This window comes from Amblyomma mixtum, chromosome 2 (assembly GCF_055824585.1).
Source record: "Amblyomma mixtum isolate Tamu chromosome 2, ASM5582458v1, whole genome shotgun sequence".
NCBI lineage: Eukaryota > Metazoa > Arthropoda > Arachnida > Ixodida > Ixodidae > Amblyomma > Amblyomma mixtum.
The window spans coordinates 206,543,517-206,561,715 of record NC_143013.1 but is presented as its reverse complement, the minus strand read 5'-3'; the positions used below and the strand labels follow the sequence as shown (position 1 = coordinate 206,561,715).

At 45.5% G+C, this 18,199-nt stretch overlaps 1 protein-coding gene across 1 annotated transcript; it reads right to left on the bottom strand.

The window, feature by feature from the left end:
* Positions 1-10,468: 10,468 nt before the first annotated feature.
* Positions 10,469-13,169, bottom strand: LOC149362355 (uncharacterized). Its single transcript, XM_089568271.1, has 3 exons — positions 13,161-13,169; positions 12,139-12,358; positions 10,469-10,554 (listed from the first exon to the last, which is right to left on the bottom strand). Exons 1-3 carry the CDS (start codon positions 13,167-13,169, stop codon positions 10,469-10,471), a joined length of 315 nt encoding a protein of 104 aa, XP_089424397.1.
* Positions 13,170-18,199: the final 5,030 nt, after the last annotated feature.

Here is an 18,199-nt window from a genome sequence, read left to right as displayed (position 1 = left end):
CTTGGAGGCATGGTGTTAGTATTGTACAAATTGATAACGGTTTGGTTTATTGGAGTTTAACGTCCCGAAGCAACTCAGGCTATGAGGGACGCCGTAGTGAAGGGCTCCGGAAATTTCGACCACCTGGGGTTCTTTAACGTGCACTGACATCGCACAGTACACGGGCCTCTAGAATTTCGCCTTCATCGAAATTCAGCCGCCGGGGCCGGGATCGAACCGACGTCTTTCGGGGCAGCAGCCGAGCACCGTAACCACTGATCCACCGCGGCGGGGCTAAACAAATTGATAACGGTCAGAGCGCTAATTATAAACCCATCGTACCAGTGGTACATCACCAAATATATTTCTAAGTTTAAAGTGGAGTTTTGCATGAGAAACTCGGTAAAAAGCCTTCGACAGATCTAGGAAAAGGGCATCGATTTGTGACTTGATTGTTGAGGCATTGAGCATTGCGTTATGTTCAACGCGTAAAATATGGTTATGTGGGAAAGTATTGGACTAAAACTAAATTTTACAGCTTGCAGGTGCTGTTACCAGATTATCTGACTTGCTGCGAAAGAATACAAGTCCCTAAATTTCGGAGACTGAACTTTGCAAGATGGCGTAATATGAACTTTGGTGCCGGGGCAACCTATGCGCGTAAAAACACTGGTCTGCATCGAACAATTGGTTGCGGTTGAATTTATGCGGTTCGTGCTCAGAACGCAATGCACCAGTAATGTTATATCTGTGGAGTTTCAGCCTTAGGTGTTCAGAATGCTTCAACAACAATTGAACGCACAACTGAGTGTGAATTAAACGTGATTTCTTCTTAGCTCTCGTAACCACTTAGGAACAATCTGAAAGGACTTGCACATGATGATCAGGACGGTGATCGTCATTACGGAAAAAAATATAAACTTAATGTGACCATCGAAAATGCTTCAGCACCCGCTTTTCCACAGAAAACAGAAAAAAATTGCGAGAAATCTTCTGTTCAGAAGCTCAGTAGGAGCGAGTTGTTCCTACTGCACATTTGCCAATTTCCTACGCACACTGCATGTGCTATACTTGACGAGAAGCGTTTCTCGTGGATAGCAGAATTCATAACATTACGACGGTAAGTTGCCACAAAAGGAATAATTTTTATGAGTCGTTTGACGCGTCTTGCCGTCATCTTTCTCCTGAAAACAGAGCTAAAACAGAATTCTGGTGAACTGACCTAGTAGATGATTATTACAAGTCATAATGCTTGCAATAACAGGGCTCCTGCCGTCCACTTAAGTGCTCAAAAAAGACAGTCAAGTAGACACACAATACTATAACTCTGGCAAATACGTCTTTTCGCATACGTTGTTTTGCAGACAATAATAGCCTTAAAGACTCGTGCAATCTATTCTAACCTATTCTCGGAGTAATAGGAATAGAACTGAACTTGCTAGTTGGTTTCATCAATAATACCCATGGAGCCGGAAATTCGATGGGAAGAGACCCAACACCAACATACGTCGACTGAGCGCCTGAGGAGCTGAGCTGACGACATCAACCATAACAGTTCAGGCTCCTTACGACGAGGCTGTATCCTGCAGTAATTCAAATGTCTGTTGTATGAGGAATGTTGAAGTTACTTTGCCTTCGCGAGAACAGTCCATCAAAAAGATGCTGGATGAGTTCGAACTTCGGCTTCAAAATCCATCCCACACCTCATGCTGGGCGGAGCATGTTTTCTCCTGAAAAAAGCGCTGCCACCATCTCCGCCGCAGTACTGAAAAATGCCAAGATACCCTTAAGCTTTTCAATTGTATCTATTGGCATTTACATGTGTAATAGGGTTGAAAAAAAGAATGCGCAGAACACCACCCCTTGGCTCAACTGGCTTTTCGCGACTTACAAACCGCAATAAAAAAAAGAAGGTATTTTACTTAAAAAAATGACAGACACTACAATTATGCAGCCGTTTCTGCCATGGCAGTGGCGCTTGGAACAAAACGTGGATATCAAACGCACATGCGGCACATGAGACACAAGCACCCGTCCTTTTCTTCTGTGCACCTCTTGTCTCTCTCTCTCTGTCCTTTCTTGTGTGAGTGCTTGAAAAACGCGCAAAATGAAGTTATTCTTTTTTATAAAAATTGCATCCTTAATGGAATTCATAATTTCTGCACTTTTAATGAACCAGATTTGTTTATCCTGCTGTCATTTTCTTTTCTTTCCCTTAAGTGTGCATATTAACCAAACTAAATGAGAACGGCGGCCCTGCTTGTTCTGGCAATTTCTCCTGCAACTAGCGGAGTTGTCAAGCGATAATTTTCACCGCCTTTTGCCTCTCCTCCATGACAATACTTAACGTTACGTTACGGCAAGCCGATGAAGACACAAAGACATGAGAGATGGTTATTGCATGATTTAATGGCGGTGGGCCCAGCGCCAGCTCTCTTTACCGCGCCACTGCCCACGTTGTCCTCTTCTAGTCTGTGAATTACCCGTGGCCACCGAGCGATCGTTCCGATCGTACGAACTAAAAGACCAGTGATGGTGGAACTTAGGACGTGACGTTGGGCGCGACCGGACGGATGAACAAAGAAGAAAAGATGAAAGCGGTGAACAAATCCACCTGTGGATGTGCCCCTGGCGGGCTGGGGAGGAGCCGGGCGGCGCAGACCAGGAACACAAGGCCGACAACCGCAGAAGACGCAGCACGCTGAAGCTCCAGCACCAGCATGGCGATGTTGACCCCACACCTCACACCAAATGTTACGTGACGGCAAGCCGAAGAAGACAGAACGACATGATATATGGCTCTGGCTCGATTTAATGACGGTGGGCCTAGCGCGTACGCTCTGTGCCGCGCTACTTCCCACTTTGTAGTCTTCTAGCCCAAGACGTTGTTAATGTCAACAAACCAACAAACGATTTAAGCTGGTTTCATTTGTAGGCTCAACAGACAACGGACGCAAAAAAAAACATCCGGGTCACTTTCTGATTCTGGCAGCTTACAGGTTAATTTTGCAAATAAGTACATCCCAGAACTAACATAATTGAGTTTCGCAGAACTTCAGCCTCTGCAGTTGCGGAAAAAAAAATTTATTTCAAGCACTTAGCTCAAGCTTCAAGGCTCACTCGTTCATAAAGCCTGTATGGCCTCTAAGCCCGCTGTTGGCATCGTGGGGTGATGCATCGGCGCGGTAGCGTTCCTATCGAGCACCTTTCGCTTCTGGCTGCAGTACATTGTCCACCGGCGTGCTCTACACAGGCTAACGTATCATTTGGCCAGCCATTTAATTTTGCAACAAATATATGCCGAGCGCAAGTCTCTTCCGTCTTTTCAGTGGCGCCATATTTGCCTATAAAGAGTAAAACGTTCCATGAGACGAAGGCAGAGAGGTCGGCCGGAAAGATGGATATCTGGAGTGCTACTCTGCACAGGGGAAGATACACAAGGGAAGAAAGATGATCGTCATGGTTGACGATGTGGTGAGAAGTGGGATGAGAATATGTGTGTGCACATTTGATGTCCCCATAACCACGATTCGAGGGCCGTATCGCTCACAAAAAGTGAAAATGCCAGCCTTGCCTTGACTGTTTGCCAACTCTGGGGCCACGCGCTTAGCACTAAGCCCGCCGAGAGTGGCCTGCTCTCTATGTGCTGCTCGAAAGCGGCCAGCTGATAATGTAAAGGACATCTCCAGAGGGGCTCGAGGGAATCATTACGGCGGGCAATGTCTCTTTTTTTTTTTCAGTGAACAGTCCGTGGACTACTCACGTGTGAAAGCTGGATTATAACGCTTTGCGGATTATGCCTACTCTGCACGTCATTAGTTACCATAAATAAGGGCGAAGCATACGAAGAGAGAGAATAAAGTGTTGACTTCCTCCATGATCTCCATACAGCTCTCCCTACAGGGAGCGAAATACTGCAAACAGGGCAAAAACAAGCAATACCATAGATAGGAATGGAACAGTAGCCGTGAAAAAGTATTAATTCAATATAAAATTCAGCCCGTTATACAGGACTAAGCCATGTCTTAACATAAATCAAAACTAATCTGTGGTGAGTAAAACGGAATGGTGTTTTCATCGAGGGAAGTTGTTACAGATGACAATATTACCTGACAAAAAAAAAGCAGTTGCGTGCATTAGAATTAGGTTTTACTGTCAAATCACAGCGATAAATACATAATATTACTTGAAAATACACGTAGATTGTGGCTTCGCCGAGCTGTCATCGATGCAGGTGTGCTTATCGACAGTGCAACTAGTTTCTTTCATTTCGCAGTGTGGACAAAGAGTTTAATGATTTCAAGTTGTGGTAAAAAACCCGCGGTCGTTATTTCATAAACTGCCCAATTCCCCAGGTATAGCGCCTTTGAGATATACATATCGCTGCATAGCCGCTGGAAGGGCTCATTGGCGGTGGTGCTCGGCTACTGACCTCAAAGACACAGGTTCGAGCCGGCTGCGAAGGTCGCATTTTGATGTATATATAATGCTAGAAACCCACGCACTGTGCTATGCCAGTGCACATTAAAGAATCTCACGTGTTTGAAATTATCCGGATTTATCGTTTACGGCATCTTTCACAGCCCTAGCCGCCTTGGGGAATCAAACCCCATAAAAACAAAAAAATATTTGTACCGATTGCGTTATTGCGTTGTAGTAAAATACTTTGCTTGACTTTTCCTGGCCTTAGGAAACATCGTCCGGAGCTACCTATCTGCTTGGCTTCGCTTGTTCGCTGTGTATTGAGTTCTCTAAATGACTGCAGTTGTGTATTTGCTGTTCGTTCTAAATCAGGCACATGTTATTGACGGCCTTGCAGCTATTTGTTCGTTTTTGAACAACTAATTGCTTTCCGATGCGGGTGGTTGCTTTCTGACGGTGTCCAGTGCCCTATCCTTCAGTGCGTGGAAAAAATAAGTCTCTTCTTTATGTACTCATGGATTGCTTTTGCTTTACTTCTGCTAGGCGCATTGAATATATTAAAACAATTTCCGCCGTTTATTAGGTACGTAGCTCTCTTTCCCTGTGTAGTTTTGTTCGCCGGGCAGTTTGCGAAATTCTCAAATTTTTGTGCATGTAATAAGACTATGTATTCATTAGAAATATGCTCCTAGAAAGCTTCTTCTGGGTTTCGGTGGACATAGCTGGCAGTGGGACTTGATCTTCAGACGCTGGTAGGGATTTCATGCGTAGGGTAGATATGAACCATGCCCCAAGCTTCATTCTGCTGCTTCTGCGAGTCTCTAATTTCTCTCCGTCACTGGGTGTTACGTATGGGTTTAAGAAATCGTGAAGGCTGGAGTGTAGCTAATGTTGGCCCATGGGAGATGTATGCAACAATTTTTCATTTATTTAATCTGCTCCAAGATGTTCTGATAATTTTTTGTATACTCGGTATGGCTCGCTCTCTAGGGGGGCCAGTCACCTAAACTGACTTTCTAGTCGTTGGGTTTGTTTATTATAATTGCTGATGACAATGATAGCCTGATGATAGCGAACAAATATTGTGGTACGAAGTTTTAAAGATAGAATATGAGAGAAAACAACGATAGCACAAACCTCATTCTCTGGAGAATGTACTATGTACAGTCTTTGTCAAAAGTAACCAGTCTGCAAGGTTTGCTTCTCATTCGTATAGTAGAGTCCTCACGGCTTTAATAAAGATCAAAAAGTTATTTGAAGGTGAGAAGAGGGGTTCTTCTTAATAATAGAGAGATTTAGAGCTTGAGGGCTGGCATAATAGCTTTAATATACGACTGAGAAGCAAAACGTGCAGCCTGGTTACTTTTGACAAAGACTGTACATCCTTAATTTTCCTGCTTAACACAGGGGAATTATGAAGGTCACTATAAAACCTATCTACTGTTTAACTCAAGCGATTAATTTAAAAGCTGGCCCAACGTCTGTTTTACCTCTTGTATCTGACCTTCCGTGCAAGCTGCTTATCTAACAGCGCACGTTCAGCCAGCTCCGGCTCCAAAGACAGTCAGGACGAAGTCAACAGGCAGCTAGGTCGGGCACTTGCATCTTACGATTGCGATACCCCCGGAATACATGCTGCCGGTGTCTGGCAACAGTATTTGCATTGGCCGCCAATCCTATCGGCTTCGCGTCATCTTTCACAACGGGCTAAAGTTTGCTGCTACCAACGCATCCTGTAACGCTCGGAAGTCCGCCGGATATTCGTTTCAGCTGCCGGCGTGAAGAGCCCAGCACTGAGAGCCCACCCACATGCGGTCTAGTCAGTATCCTCTTGAATAAACGCGCACTCACTCACTCACTCACTCACTCACTCACTCACTCACTCACTCACTCACTCACTCACTCACTCACTCACTCACTCACTCACTCACTCACTCACTCACTCACTCACTCACTACTCACTCACTCACTCACTCACTCACTCACTCACTCACTCAAAGCGCTGCAGCCTGCGGCTGCAAGCCCCACATGCCCTTCACCTTCAGCCGCAATGAAGACGAGGTCATGTGCAATAGAAGACCACTCGCGGTGCTCCGCAGCTGCTTTTTTCTCCTTGGCCTACGCTGCAGACTCGCTCGCGCTGGGCTCCTCGTAAAAACTTCCGCTGTAGTGGTGGTGAAAAACTTTATTTTTGGGGCAGCACCTGTAGTTCACAATTTCATAGGTGGGCTGCCTCCTTGTGGTGGGTGGTGGCCGGCAGCCCGTGTCTGACGGTGACCTCCGCCATTGCACCAGCCTCAGTTGCGAGGCCGGGTCGGAGCTAGAGACCACGACCTCCCACCCTTCCGAGTCCGTGCGGGCCCATTGGGCCAGTGGTTGTAGTTGTCGGCAGGTGAACACAACGTGGTCGAATGTCGCTCTGGGGGCCCCACAGTGGGAACATTCGATGGTGTGAGTAGAAGGAAAGAAAAGCGCAAGTATTCCTGGGGATGGAAAGGTGCGAGTCTGAAGTTGTCGTCAGGTCGTCTGTTGTGTTGTCAGCGATGTGTGTGACGGAGGGTAAAGTTAACGTTCTTCGCGGTAGTGTAGCGTTATGTCATGATACGTCATGAGCCGTTCTCTCGCGCTGCCTGGGTCTTCGGTACACGTCACTCGGTTGACGTGCGCTCGAGCAGCGGAATTGGCCGCTTCCTTACTTCCGCTGTAAAAAGTCCTCCTAGCCTTCTGAAGCTTATTCTCCAAAAAATATTGACTTTCGTACGTGCCTCGGACTGCCAACTGCGGCTAATGATTCTTACGAGCTACTCTTAAATTATGCGTGCGCGAAAATTTCGCTTAGTTTGCATAAGAGATTAATGTGCATAAGCCTTCTTGAAACGAATTAGAGTTAAGAAAAAAAAAGACTCCTAAAATGTGATAAAGGGAACTTGTAGCTTCACTTTGTAAATTTGAAATACTCGCCTTTTTATTTGTGAGCAATGTGCAGACTCGGCGCTGCCTCTACGGTCAGCCGATACGGGTAATGAAGACATATCCACGGAAAAAGACGCGGAAGGCCTGCGGCCTAACAATCGTCTTGTCTGATAGCAGCTAAGACCGAAGGTCTCCAAAAAGGTAACGAAAAGTAAAAAAAAAACAAAAGAGATTACACAGCTGGTCTGGCTTATATGCCGTTGCTGCAGTGGAAAGCAGGAGTAAAAACCGGTATGAAATCTGGAATATTTATTCAATCCTGAAAATACAACAGGCCAGAGATCGGGATGTTTGAACGTTACCAAAATTTAGGAACTCCGACGAGTGTGCAATATCGGTAAACGCTTCAAACTATGGCTTACACAGGTTCAAGGGAACCATCCCACCGGATAGCATTTCTGTATTGATTGCTAGCTTCAAAGAAACGAAAAAGAGCAAGACATAAATGCATGTGCCTATGATGTCAATGTCACTAGGCACAAAAAACTGCGAGCATTGCAGTCTGCTGCAGTGCAGAAATAGGAAAGCATGGCTTTGTTATGCTGCAGCAGTGATAAAGTCCATCGTTTCTACTGCTACGTGCTTTGTTTGTGCGCTACCAAGTGACTTTGAATGGTTTTCCAGCTTTTCCAGGTTCGTTGTCACATGACATCAACACGTGACTTTGACGTTGCAACTTTTTCAAGTTCCTTGCCCCGTGGCACTTATCCCGCAACTTCTGAATGAAGTTGCAACATTTCTGTTCCTAGTCAGGTGACCCTATCACGTGGCCGTCGAATAACGTCATCACTTTTTGTACAACTCATCGTTTCTTTTATTCATTTGCGTTTATAACACTGTACCGTCATCACATAATTAATTCAGACTATCACGCACAATGTCACGTGAAAGTTACCAGTTCCTGTGGACAGATCTTGCGGGCATGGTCTGTGGACACGCTCTGCAGGCTACTTCCAGTGACGGAATTTTGTTCGGACGAGCTATGCAATATATGCCTTCGCATTAGAGCCTAAAGAAAGGAGACTGATCACAGACGGCTCTGTGTCATCAGGATGTTGACTAAGGCGTTTTCGTAAAACCGAGGAGTTAATTCCTAGTTAACAATTATAAGTGCATACTTCGTTCAGTAGCTGCCTAGGATAAGAGAATGCGATTACCCACCAGGCACCAGTCTCAATGAGTTTCGTAGACTTCCGCCCCTTTAGTGCATAACTCCGCCGGATGGAGTACTTGAAGGATACTGTAGTGCGTCATTGTAGGCTATTGGACTGATGCCAGAAGTATCCGCTTCAGACACTTAACTCAGATGCCAACTGTCTGTAGCATATTCACTGCCTTGACGTAAAATATAGGGGCTGATTGTATTATTAACGCGAGTGATCTTGTGCATCAACCTTGCAGTGAATTCCTCTACGTACCTGAAGCATCGTTCAAGCAGTCTAACATAGCGAGGACATTAAAGAGGCATACAATGTATGACCGGCGCTTTGTCGTCGATGTATCATGCGAGCCTTTTTGATGTCCTCCTATAGTTGGGCCGTTTTCATCGGCATGTTGCGATGAACCAAGGTCCATGCCGAAATTTTGATCCAAGATTCTAAGTAGGTGCTAATGGCGTGGTACGAACTGTCGAATATATTATGGGGGAAAGACGAGATAAGCGATTCTGGCATCGCACGGTCCACCGGTCATTCCCACCAGGTAATGGCGCCTGATAAAAATCTTGGATCAAAATTTTGCGTTCGGCTTTGGTTTATTGCAGTATACGGCCAAAATCGGCGCTTCTAAACGAGAGCACCAAAACCAAACACGGCACATTAAATACACAAGCGGCAGTCGTTTCCTTTCACTGTCTTTGATGCCGTCGTCTACGCTCCGCCGCCTCTTCATCCCTCCGCCGCCTCTTCATCTCTCCCCCATCTCCATTCCTCAGAGAAATACCGTTGTAATAGATATTCATTTTTGGGGGGATTTCGATCAACACGAACAGCGCAATTTCTGACGACTTCGTTTTCCGCAGGAACTCAAAATCAATTTGTCACAACATACTGTATAAGGCATGTTGAAACACAAACTAATTAGTCTCGTTTAAAGTTTCCATTGTATTATTGAAGAAGCAGTTGCAACAATAATAATCGCCCTATAATTAATCGGCTTTATTTCGGCGTCGCTGCGTGAGGCTGAAATTCCGTTTTTCGTTTTAACCACAAACTTCTTGAATTGTGGTAAAGCTCAAGCCAATCTGCTCCTACCCTTACAAAAAAATTTATGGTGCTTCTGCAGAATTTTTGTTGCTCAATCGCATCACACACAACGTACATTCTGTGGTGTTCGTGATGATGTTTGTGTGGAGCCCTTGTCGAGGCCCTCCAGAAAATTCGCCGCCGATTGTCTAATGTGCATGTGTTGAATTAATGTGTGATGAGGATATGATGTATCCTGTGATGGATTTATGGTGAAGACTTGTGATGATGTTTTGTGGAATGTTTCCAGAAAATTTGCCGCCGATTGTCTGATGTGCGCGTGATGACCAATTATCTGATGAGGATATGATGAATCCTTTTAAGGGATTTCTGGTGATGATGTTTTGTGGGAAGCTTCAAGGTAATTTGATGCCGATTTTGTGATGTGGATGTTATGGAGTTTGTGATGTGAATGTGATGTCCGATTTCGTGGCGTGGATGTGATGTCTGACTTTGTGATGTGGATTTGATGCTTGATTTCTTGATGTGGATGTGATTTCCGATTTCCTGAGGTGGATGTGATGTCAGATTTTGTGATGTGGATGTGATGTCAGATTTTTTGATGTGGTTCGATGCCTGATTTCCTGATGTGGACGTGATGTCCGATTTTGTGATGCGGATGTGATGTCAAATGTGGTAATGCGGATGTAATGTCTGACTTTTGATGAGATTAGCGATGACAGAAATAATTTTAGAAACATTGTCACCATATGATTTTATCATGCAAGAAGCGCATAACGGTGGTAAACACCCAAAGAATAGATGAATGCTGCTGGCAACAAGTACACTGATCAGGTATAGCTTTTAAGTATTAATTTATTTCAAAATGGTTACATCAATCAAGGGCCTTGTCATTTTATTTCCCTGGACACCATTGATGAAAGGCTTGTCCTTATCTGTTGTACCGCCACCCCAGGAAATTTGGAGCATGTGTAGCCTAAAAAAACAAAAGAAAAACAAAGTGTAGAGCACCTGTAGCATGCGCATGCTCTGAATTCAATTTCAAGGGATCAGGTCCTTGCATCGGACTCTGATTGTGGTTCAAGAACATAAGCAACATTTATGGAACGAGGTAATCGTAAAAAAAGAGTGGAAGCAGCAAAATGCGCATTTTACCCGTCATTACCATTTCATCCATTTAAGAGGAACACAAGGGAAACATAAAAGCCTAATTTGATAAAAAAGCGCTTGGAGGAGGACGAGTGCAGAACCGCATAGGATATTAAGTACCTGCATCGACCCATCTTCATAAGAGCTTTAGTGCTAAGATGCTCACTGCTGCTATAGAGGAGGGAATATCTCTGGCACCTGTGCATCCACAGTCTTAGTTCGGCGAGGGTAAGAGAACATGCATTGCTCGAAACGTAGCCGTACGTTCCAAGAAAAAAATTAAAGGTGCAGTGAAGAGGAATCTGAACTCGTCTTTTTGCCGCGGGAACTCAATCTACACGTTCCGAGCATACTTAGAAACTTCGACTTATTGCCCTGTGCGGCCGATTTCCCTAATTAAATCGAATTGACGTCCGGCTCCCGCCTTTATTTTTTGAATTCTCCCCGTACGGTGGGCGGAGTCGACCAACGCGTGGAGTGCCTTTCAGCCAGTTCCGTGGAGGCTTTGCTTTCGCTTTATTTTGTTTTTTAGGTTTCCGTGAACAAATAGTTTCATTCGCAGATGATATGGCCGCAAAATAAGCCCGCGGAAATAAAAATACGAGTGGGCTGTTTGCTTCTACGGATTACTACGTATTACTCCGCCGATGGCAGAGCGGCAAACCGCCACGGGACTGGGTGAAAGGCACTCCCCGCGTTGGCCGACTCCGCCCACCGTACCGGGAGAATTTTAAAAAAAGGCGGGAGCCGGACGTTAATTCGATTTAATTAGGAAAATCGGCCACGCAGGGCAATAAACCGAAGTTTCCAAGAATGTTCGGAACGTGTATATCGAGTTCCCGCGGCAATAAGACGAGTTCAGATTCCTCTTCCCTTGCACCTTTAAGTATTCTGAATTTGGTCACAGTGCATTTCACTGCACGTTATAATCACGGCATCAAAGAGATGACATTTGAATTTATCTCAGAAGGACAAAACGTTGTTTAGTGTCCTGTTTTCCCCTTGAAACCTTTTTTCTCAACGTAATTAAACTTCCTAAAACGAATTGTGCGTACTTTTTGTGGATCGATATGGATCCTTCCCTGAAGACTTTTCCCAGCCTTCCAGAAGGAAAGAATTAATTGTCTTCGTATTGCATGCTCCACAGTAGAGATTTTCTGAAGTTCCGGTTATCACTAAATACAGCACGATATGCTGCAGGTTGTAACATTTCACGTGCTTTGGAGAACCTTCTGTATACAAAGAAATCTTAGAGTATCATTTACTCACAATCTTTAAATTGATTTCTTTAAGAGGTAAGTAAGTAAAATGCCCCAATACATATTTTCGTTATTTAAGAGTAAACTCTGAGACTCCTTTGCAATGCTCCTGCCGCGAGTCGAGGCTAAAATGATGAAATGCACAGACATACCGATAATGGCGCCAACTCGATCCAAATCAAGAGCTTCTTTTTTTTCTGCGTCTTTGTTGGCATTGCTGCCTTTGCCAGTGAGCGACTTGCCACGGAGTTCTTCCACTGTGAATACACTACGCAGGAGGTGGCGGGCGAACTTGCAGGGTTGGCCTCGGCAGTGAGCCAGCAAACGGTCGATGACCGTTTTGTCCACGCAAATCCCGTTGCCGATTTCCACCTGCGAAATAAAGTTTCAAACAATACCTCGATAAGCAAGTTAGCATACTTGCAAAAAGGGACATCAAATGTGAACCTTATTCCTTCAGCTAGGTCGTTATTTAGAGCGACCATTAAAGGTTCTTCTTTGCTCAACAAGGAGGAGGTACGAGCAAATGTGTGCTTCCTTCTCATGACAGAAAAACTAAGGAGAGTAACCAAGAACACCAGTGAGACAGAGTAGCCATGTTGTACGCACACGGCAACAACTCAGCGTGGGCAGTATCGGAAGTCACGCTACCTGTAGCTTATTACTTGCAGGTCGCCAGCCGTTGTTGAAATTCTCGACGTTTCACGCTATGAGAGACGTTGTAGAGGAGGTTTCCGAAATTTCGCTAACATAGGATTCTTTAACGTGCACGACACCGCACAGAACAGTGGGGCCTTGGGCTTCGCTTTCATCGAAGCGCGGTCGGGATCGAACCCGTGTACTGGTCAGCCCGAGGACTTCGGGTAGGATTCTGGCCGCGGTGGCAGCGTTTTGATAGAGGATACAACTTAAGTCGCAGTGGAGCTCCGACCAGATTGAGGACCGCCGCACAGAATTTGTCTACGACAAAAAAGAAAGGAATGTAGACACCTGACTTTTGGTGGATGTTTTTTCTTGGTAATGAGGCGTAAAGCATTATTATATATGGATTACCGCGTGGTAGCCTAACACAACCGATAAATAATTTGCAATCGAATTTCTTTCTCGTGCTGTTTCGGTATCGGTTTCAACAGCTGAACGATGGCTGTGACCTCAAAGAGAAGTTACAGGTCACGTGAGGCATGAAAAGATACAATTTAATCGGTACTTCTCCATACGTTGTCTTCAAGGCTCGAAGAAGGTTAGCTTCAGTACTGTAGTAAATTAAAGTGACGAAACAGTGATTATATCGCAGTTTTTCCATGCCTCACGTGAACTATAACCACACTTTGACGTCACAGCCATCATTCGGCTGTTGTACGCATCATTACAAAGAAGAAAACATGCCACCAAAATTAGGTGTCTATAGCCCTTTAATGCTCTTTTTTACTTAAGCAAGAAGGTAATTACAATAAACAAATTGCGAGCTCTAAGATTTTGATACCTGGCTTGTTTAATTCACTAAAATATTAAAACATTTATTTATTTTACTGTTGTGATTGGCCAGTGATGGAATACAAGATGCCGTACACCGTGGCCGAGTGTTAAGAACTGCTGTTCGTTTTAAGGTCTATCCGACTAGCGGTAGTCGAAATTAATTCCGAGTACTCCACTACGACGTCCCTAATAGGAAACGTCGCTTTGTTAGGTAAACCCCGAGGTATCATATGCCATTAAATTTACTACTCACTAAAACTCCCACTGCTGGTTCGTTCGTTCATAAGGATTGCAGTTTCCCAGTACACAGCATGTAAAGTAGGCCCTTCTAACTTCAAAGCAGTATGAAATTATCTCAAAAAATGTTAAGATACATATTCCAATAGACTTGAATCCACAATGCGAGAAAAAAATTAACCATTTACCTTTGGGACCGCAACAGTATCGGCTCACTTCTTTGCGTCAGAATTTTTTCTAGTTTTTTGACCATCTTGTATGATTCTGCAAAAAGAGAAACGATCATAAAACATGTTTTGGGAGGTCTGATAAATCAGCCTATAAAGCCATTCAATACGCAGCGCACATTAGATCACGATAAGTTGCAGAGTTCTAAAATGTTTTCTGGGCAATGAATACAAGCAAGAAAAAGTAAATAAATGCAACCAAAATGGTTTAAAAAGCCAACCAGCGATTTTTGACTCATATTTCCTTTATTCTACAAGAAGAGACTGCTTGGCTAAGAAGTTCGATTATTGCATCCTCGCCATATTGTATCCACAGGGGCACGCCCATGGTGTGAAAATTGCCAATACAAAATACTTCATGGTCAAAAGTGTACCCAACATGTACAAAATTGAAATTGAAATCTTATAAGGAGGGTGACATGAAATGGCTAAAGGCTGCGGCGGATTACTAGCTTGCGCCTTAAATACACGAGATTTATTACAGCCCAATGAAGACGATTTCGATAAAGTACTCAACAGTAGACGTTTCTGCCACTTGATCAGTGCTACTGCAAATCACGGCAGCAATCATGTTGGAAAGGAATGCGCGGAATGTACGAGATCCCTACAGTGTTTCCTAGGCTGCTAAAAAAATTGTTCATTCGGTGATGTTGCCGGCAGTGATGTAGGCACTGCATCCTCTAGGGTGGGAAGAGAGTAAGCTTAAATATGCTAGCCGTCTAAAATAAATCTCTAAAATGTCATTGTGCTCTAAATTTATTTTGAGCTCTGGTTAGCTACACACAAAACCACAAGCCACAAAATTTCAAGGCACAGCATAAAAGCTTACAAAGAAAGGACATGTGAAGTGACTTACTGTAGTTATTCTCAGCGGAGGCAAGCCTTTCTTCCAACAATTCAATCTGCTGCTCCAGGTTTGGTATGCGCTCTGCCGCGCCACAACTGCAGTCAGCTGATGTCTGCATCGATACGATGTAGTACGATTAGAAGATCGATGAATTAAGAAATTCACTGCTGTTGCCGCGCCGAGGCTGTTGTAGACGGCTCGGTGCTTAATGAGCAGCGAGGTGGGCACAGCTGTTCCGTGTCCGTTGTCGCTGCCAGTGCAGGAAGAGGCTCCTCGTCGTCGGAGAGAACGCCGGGGGTCCTTCGCGGTCGCACATGGTCCGCGTGTCTGTTCCACAGCGTTCCGTCTTCTAGCTGTATTTGAAGCGACGAAGAACTTGTGGGATGGCGAACCGTTCCGGCAATCCAAGCTGGGCCTGGTCGGAAGTTTCGAACAAAGACCGGCTCGCCGGACGAAGGAAAAGAGCTTTTGCGTGCGTTGTTGTCGCAGCGCATCTTTTGCTTCAATTGTCCACATGCGCCCTTAGGCCGGGGTGCACTCGTTGAATGGGCGTTTGCAGTTGCCTGCCCATAAGGAGCTCAGCGGGAGGGGACCCAGTAAACGCGTGCGGCGTTGTTCTGTAGGAAAGCAGGATCCTGTCGATGTTTGTTTGGAAATCTCCAGGCGCTGCCTTCTTGAGCTTCCCCTTAATTGTCTGCACGACGCGTTCCCCTGCTCCGTTCGATGCCGAAACGGGTCACCGACGTGCCCTGAGGAGGGCGCGGGAAGGGGCGCCCGTAAACCGACAGTATACGTTGCTGGCGGGAGTCAAACTGGCTCCTCTCCTTGAAAAGCGAGGGAGCGTTTATTTCCCTTTCCCTTCTTCCCCGTGCAGCTGGGTGCCGCGGAGACGGCGCCTGCGGCGTACTTCGCGTCCGCTGACTTGGGGAATCGTCACATCGATCCTCCCGCGCAGGGGTTGGCGCAGGGGGGTTGGGGCTCTAGGAGCGGTAGTAGACTTGACCTTCTAAAACGTACCGTCTCCGAACGGAAGCTTCTCGCATGGATTTCGGCGGCGTCGATGGGACGCGCCCGGTTCTTCAGCGGGTCCGCGTTCGCAGCCAGTCCAGTACAAACTATATGCGCACCGCCTGTATGCATACCAGGAAGAAACTGTACGCCGAAAGGTGGCAGCGATAGCAAGAAAAGCAACAGAGCTGAAGAAGCGCAGAATGATGCGCTTCAAGGGGGAAGGAAAAGGAAGGAAGAGGTAGGATGGTCGCGGTAACCACGCAGGAGGAGAGGACTGGGTCGGTCTGCAGGGATGGAACGAAAGCATCGAAAAAAAAAAACCAGAGATAAGGAAAAAGATGGAAGATATGTTGCTAGGTTTTAGGGCACATAATGAAAGATGAAAAAAAAAAATCAAAGACGGAATAAACGCTCCTTGTAAGAGGTGCACAGCGTGGGGCAACGAGATACAAGAAGAGACATGCGATGAAAACTGAGCGACAACTTCAGTATTTCCAGCTCAGGCGATCCGTAGCAGACGCCTAATCCAGCACAAATCCGTCCCGGCCAATTAGAGCTCAGAATTTGAGTCAAAATCGCTCGCTGAAGTACGCCTTTCGGCTCGTGTAGCAGGAAAACGTGCTTCTGATCGCCGATTGAAAAACGCCTCAGATCCCAAATTCGGTGATTACAACATGGCTTGAGATAACACCCTGAAAGCATTTAGGATGTCAGCGGGGTGCTACCTCGCCATGTGGCTCGTGGGGTGGATTGCCGTGAAAAATAATTAAAGCTACTAGCCACGACGTTATTATGCGCATTTAAAACAGAAGTAGGGCTCTACGAGCAAATTTTAGCTAGGAATAGTAATTCGAAGCCACTTGAAGGGACGGCCATTTTGAACCAGGCTGTGCCGTCCTAGACTCCCAGTGTCGTCTGCTACAAAACTGAGTGCGCGCTAACGGCTTTAGATTTCTCGTTGCGGTGACTCCCCAGAAGCGAGAGCCACATGGGGAAAATTCCATGTACCGAGATGCCGAGACTTGCTGCGGTAGGCACTACCTCCTCGCCTTTGTCACGTGACATACTCAATATATTTCAGCTGGTGGCGAGTGCGCGTTCAGTCTGCACGAGTCGTGAACTTGACAGCACTGAACAGCTGCTGCCAGGTGGAGAAATGTTAAGGCCGAAAAAATATCAACAATATCTCTATGACAGCGCCTGCAAGGTTCCCGCTCGTACAAAGCGGTCACTGCGAAAGAATGCTGGGCGAAAACTGAGTAATTTTGATTCGGCGCCAGAGCAGAAGGACTTTGACAGCAATAGCGAAGGGGAGAATGCTGCGGACACGCCGTCATTGCACCACAGGAAAGAAACCCAGCAGAGAGAGGAAGAAGGAGCAACCAATTCACAGGACAGTGGCATCGATGTTTTGCCACCTCACAGCGAGACCGTGGAAATCTTCTCGTCCGAAGAAAGCTTAGGCTCATCCTCTGATGACGACGACAGAGACGCAGAGGTCGATAGCTCAGAGCCTGGCGATATGGTGAGTACCCCACTTGTACCTTTAAAGTGCTCGTGCTAGCCTGAGCGATATGAAAATATCAATCTTCTATTTTTCGTAACACAACTATAATGTAGTATTTTACCGCGCAGTTTCCGCCGGCGCTTCAATCTAAATATTTTGTGCAGATTTTCTTCGTCAGGCAGTGCTCCGGCTGTCTATTAGCAGCGCTAGCCGCCTTTTTACTTATTAAGTCTCCTTCAATGTCGTTTTATATAGGGGCAGCTGCTGTATCCTGAGGCCAAACTTTCTAAAGCCCAGAGCCTCGTCATGGTCATGGCCCACAGCTTGAGACATCATTCTTCGAAGGAAGCCACAGAAAGCCTCCTTAATGTGATTGATGCCCACATGCCACGAAATACAAGTATTCCGAAGACGAAGTACTTGTTTTTCAAGAAGTTTTCATCGTTGTATGAGTGCAAACGCACTACACACGTGTATTGTCCTGAGTGTTTCGAGTACCTTCTCACACTCCCGTGTGAAGATACTGATGTTCTTTGTCAGCAGTGTGCTCTCACTCATAGTGTCCCACTTCTTTAGCGAACTGGATTTTTTTTTTACACTCTCGATATAGCATCACAAATCAAGGAGTTGTTTTTAAGTAAAAAATTGCTCAAGCGCCGTCCACCGGCTTCCTACGATGTAGACGACATTACAAAGAGTCTATTTTACAGAAGCTTGCCTCTAACTGAGAACGATGTATCTGTGACATGGAACACAGATGGCGTTCCTTTGTTTGAATCCTCAGGGGAGTGTATGTGGCCAAGCTTTGTTGCTGCAAGTTAATGAGTTACCATATAAAGATAGGCTTCAAAATCTAATTCTTTCTGGTTTGTGGTTCGGAACACGAAAACCGAACATGAATACGTTTT

Excerpts from the sequence above, each read along its gene's own strand:
- LOC149362355 (XM_089568271.1), bottom strand. Across the intron at positions 10,555-12,138 it reads TCGAGTTGGCGCCATTATCG|GCTACACATGCTCCAAATTT; the intron begins GTATGTCTGTGC and ends TTGTTTTTTTAG.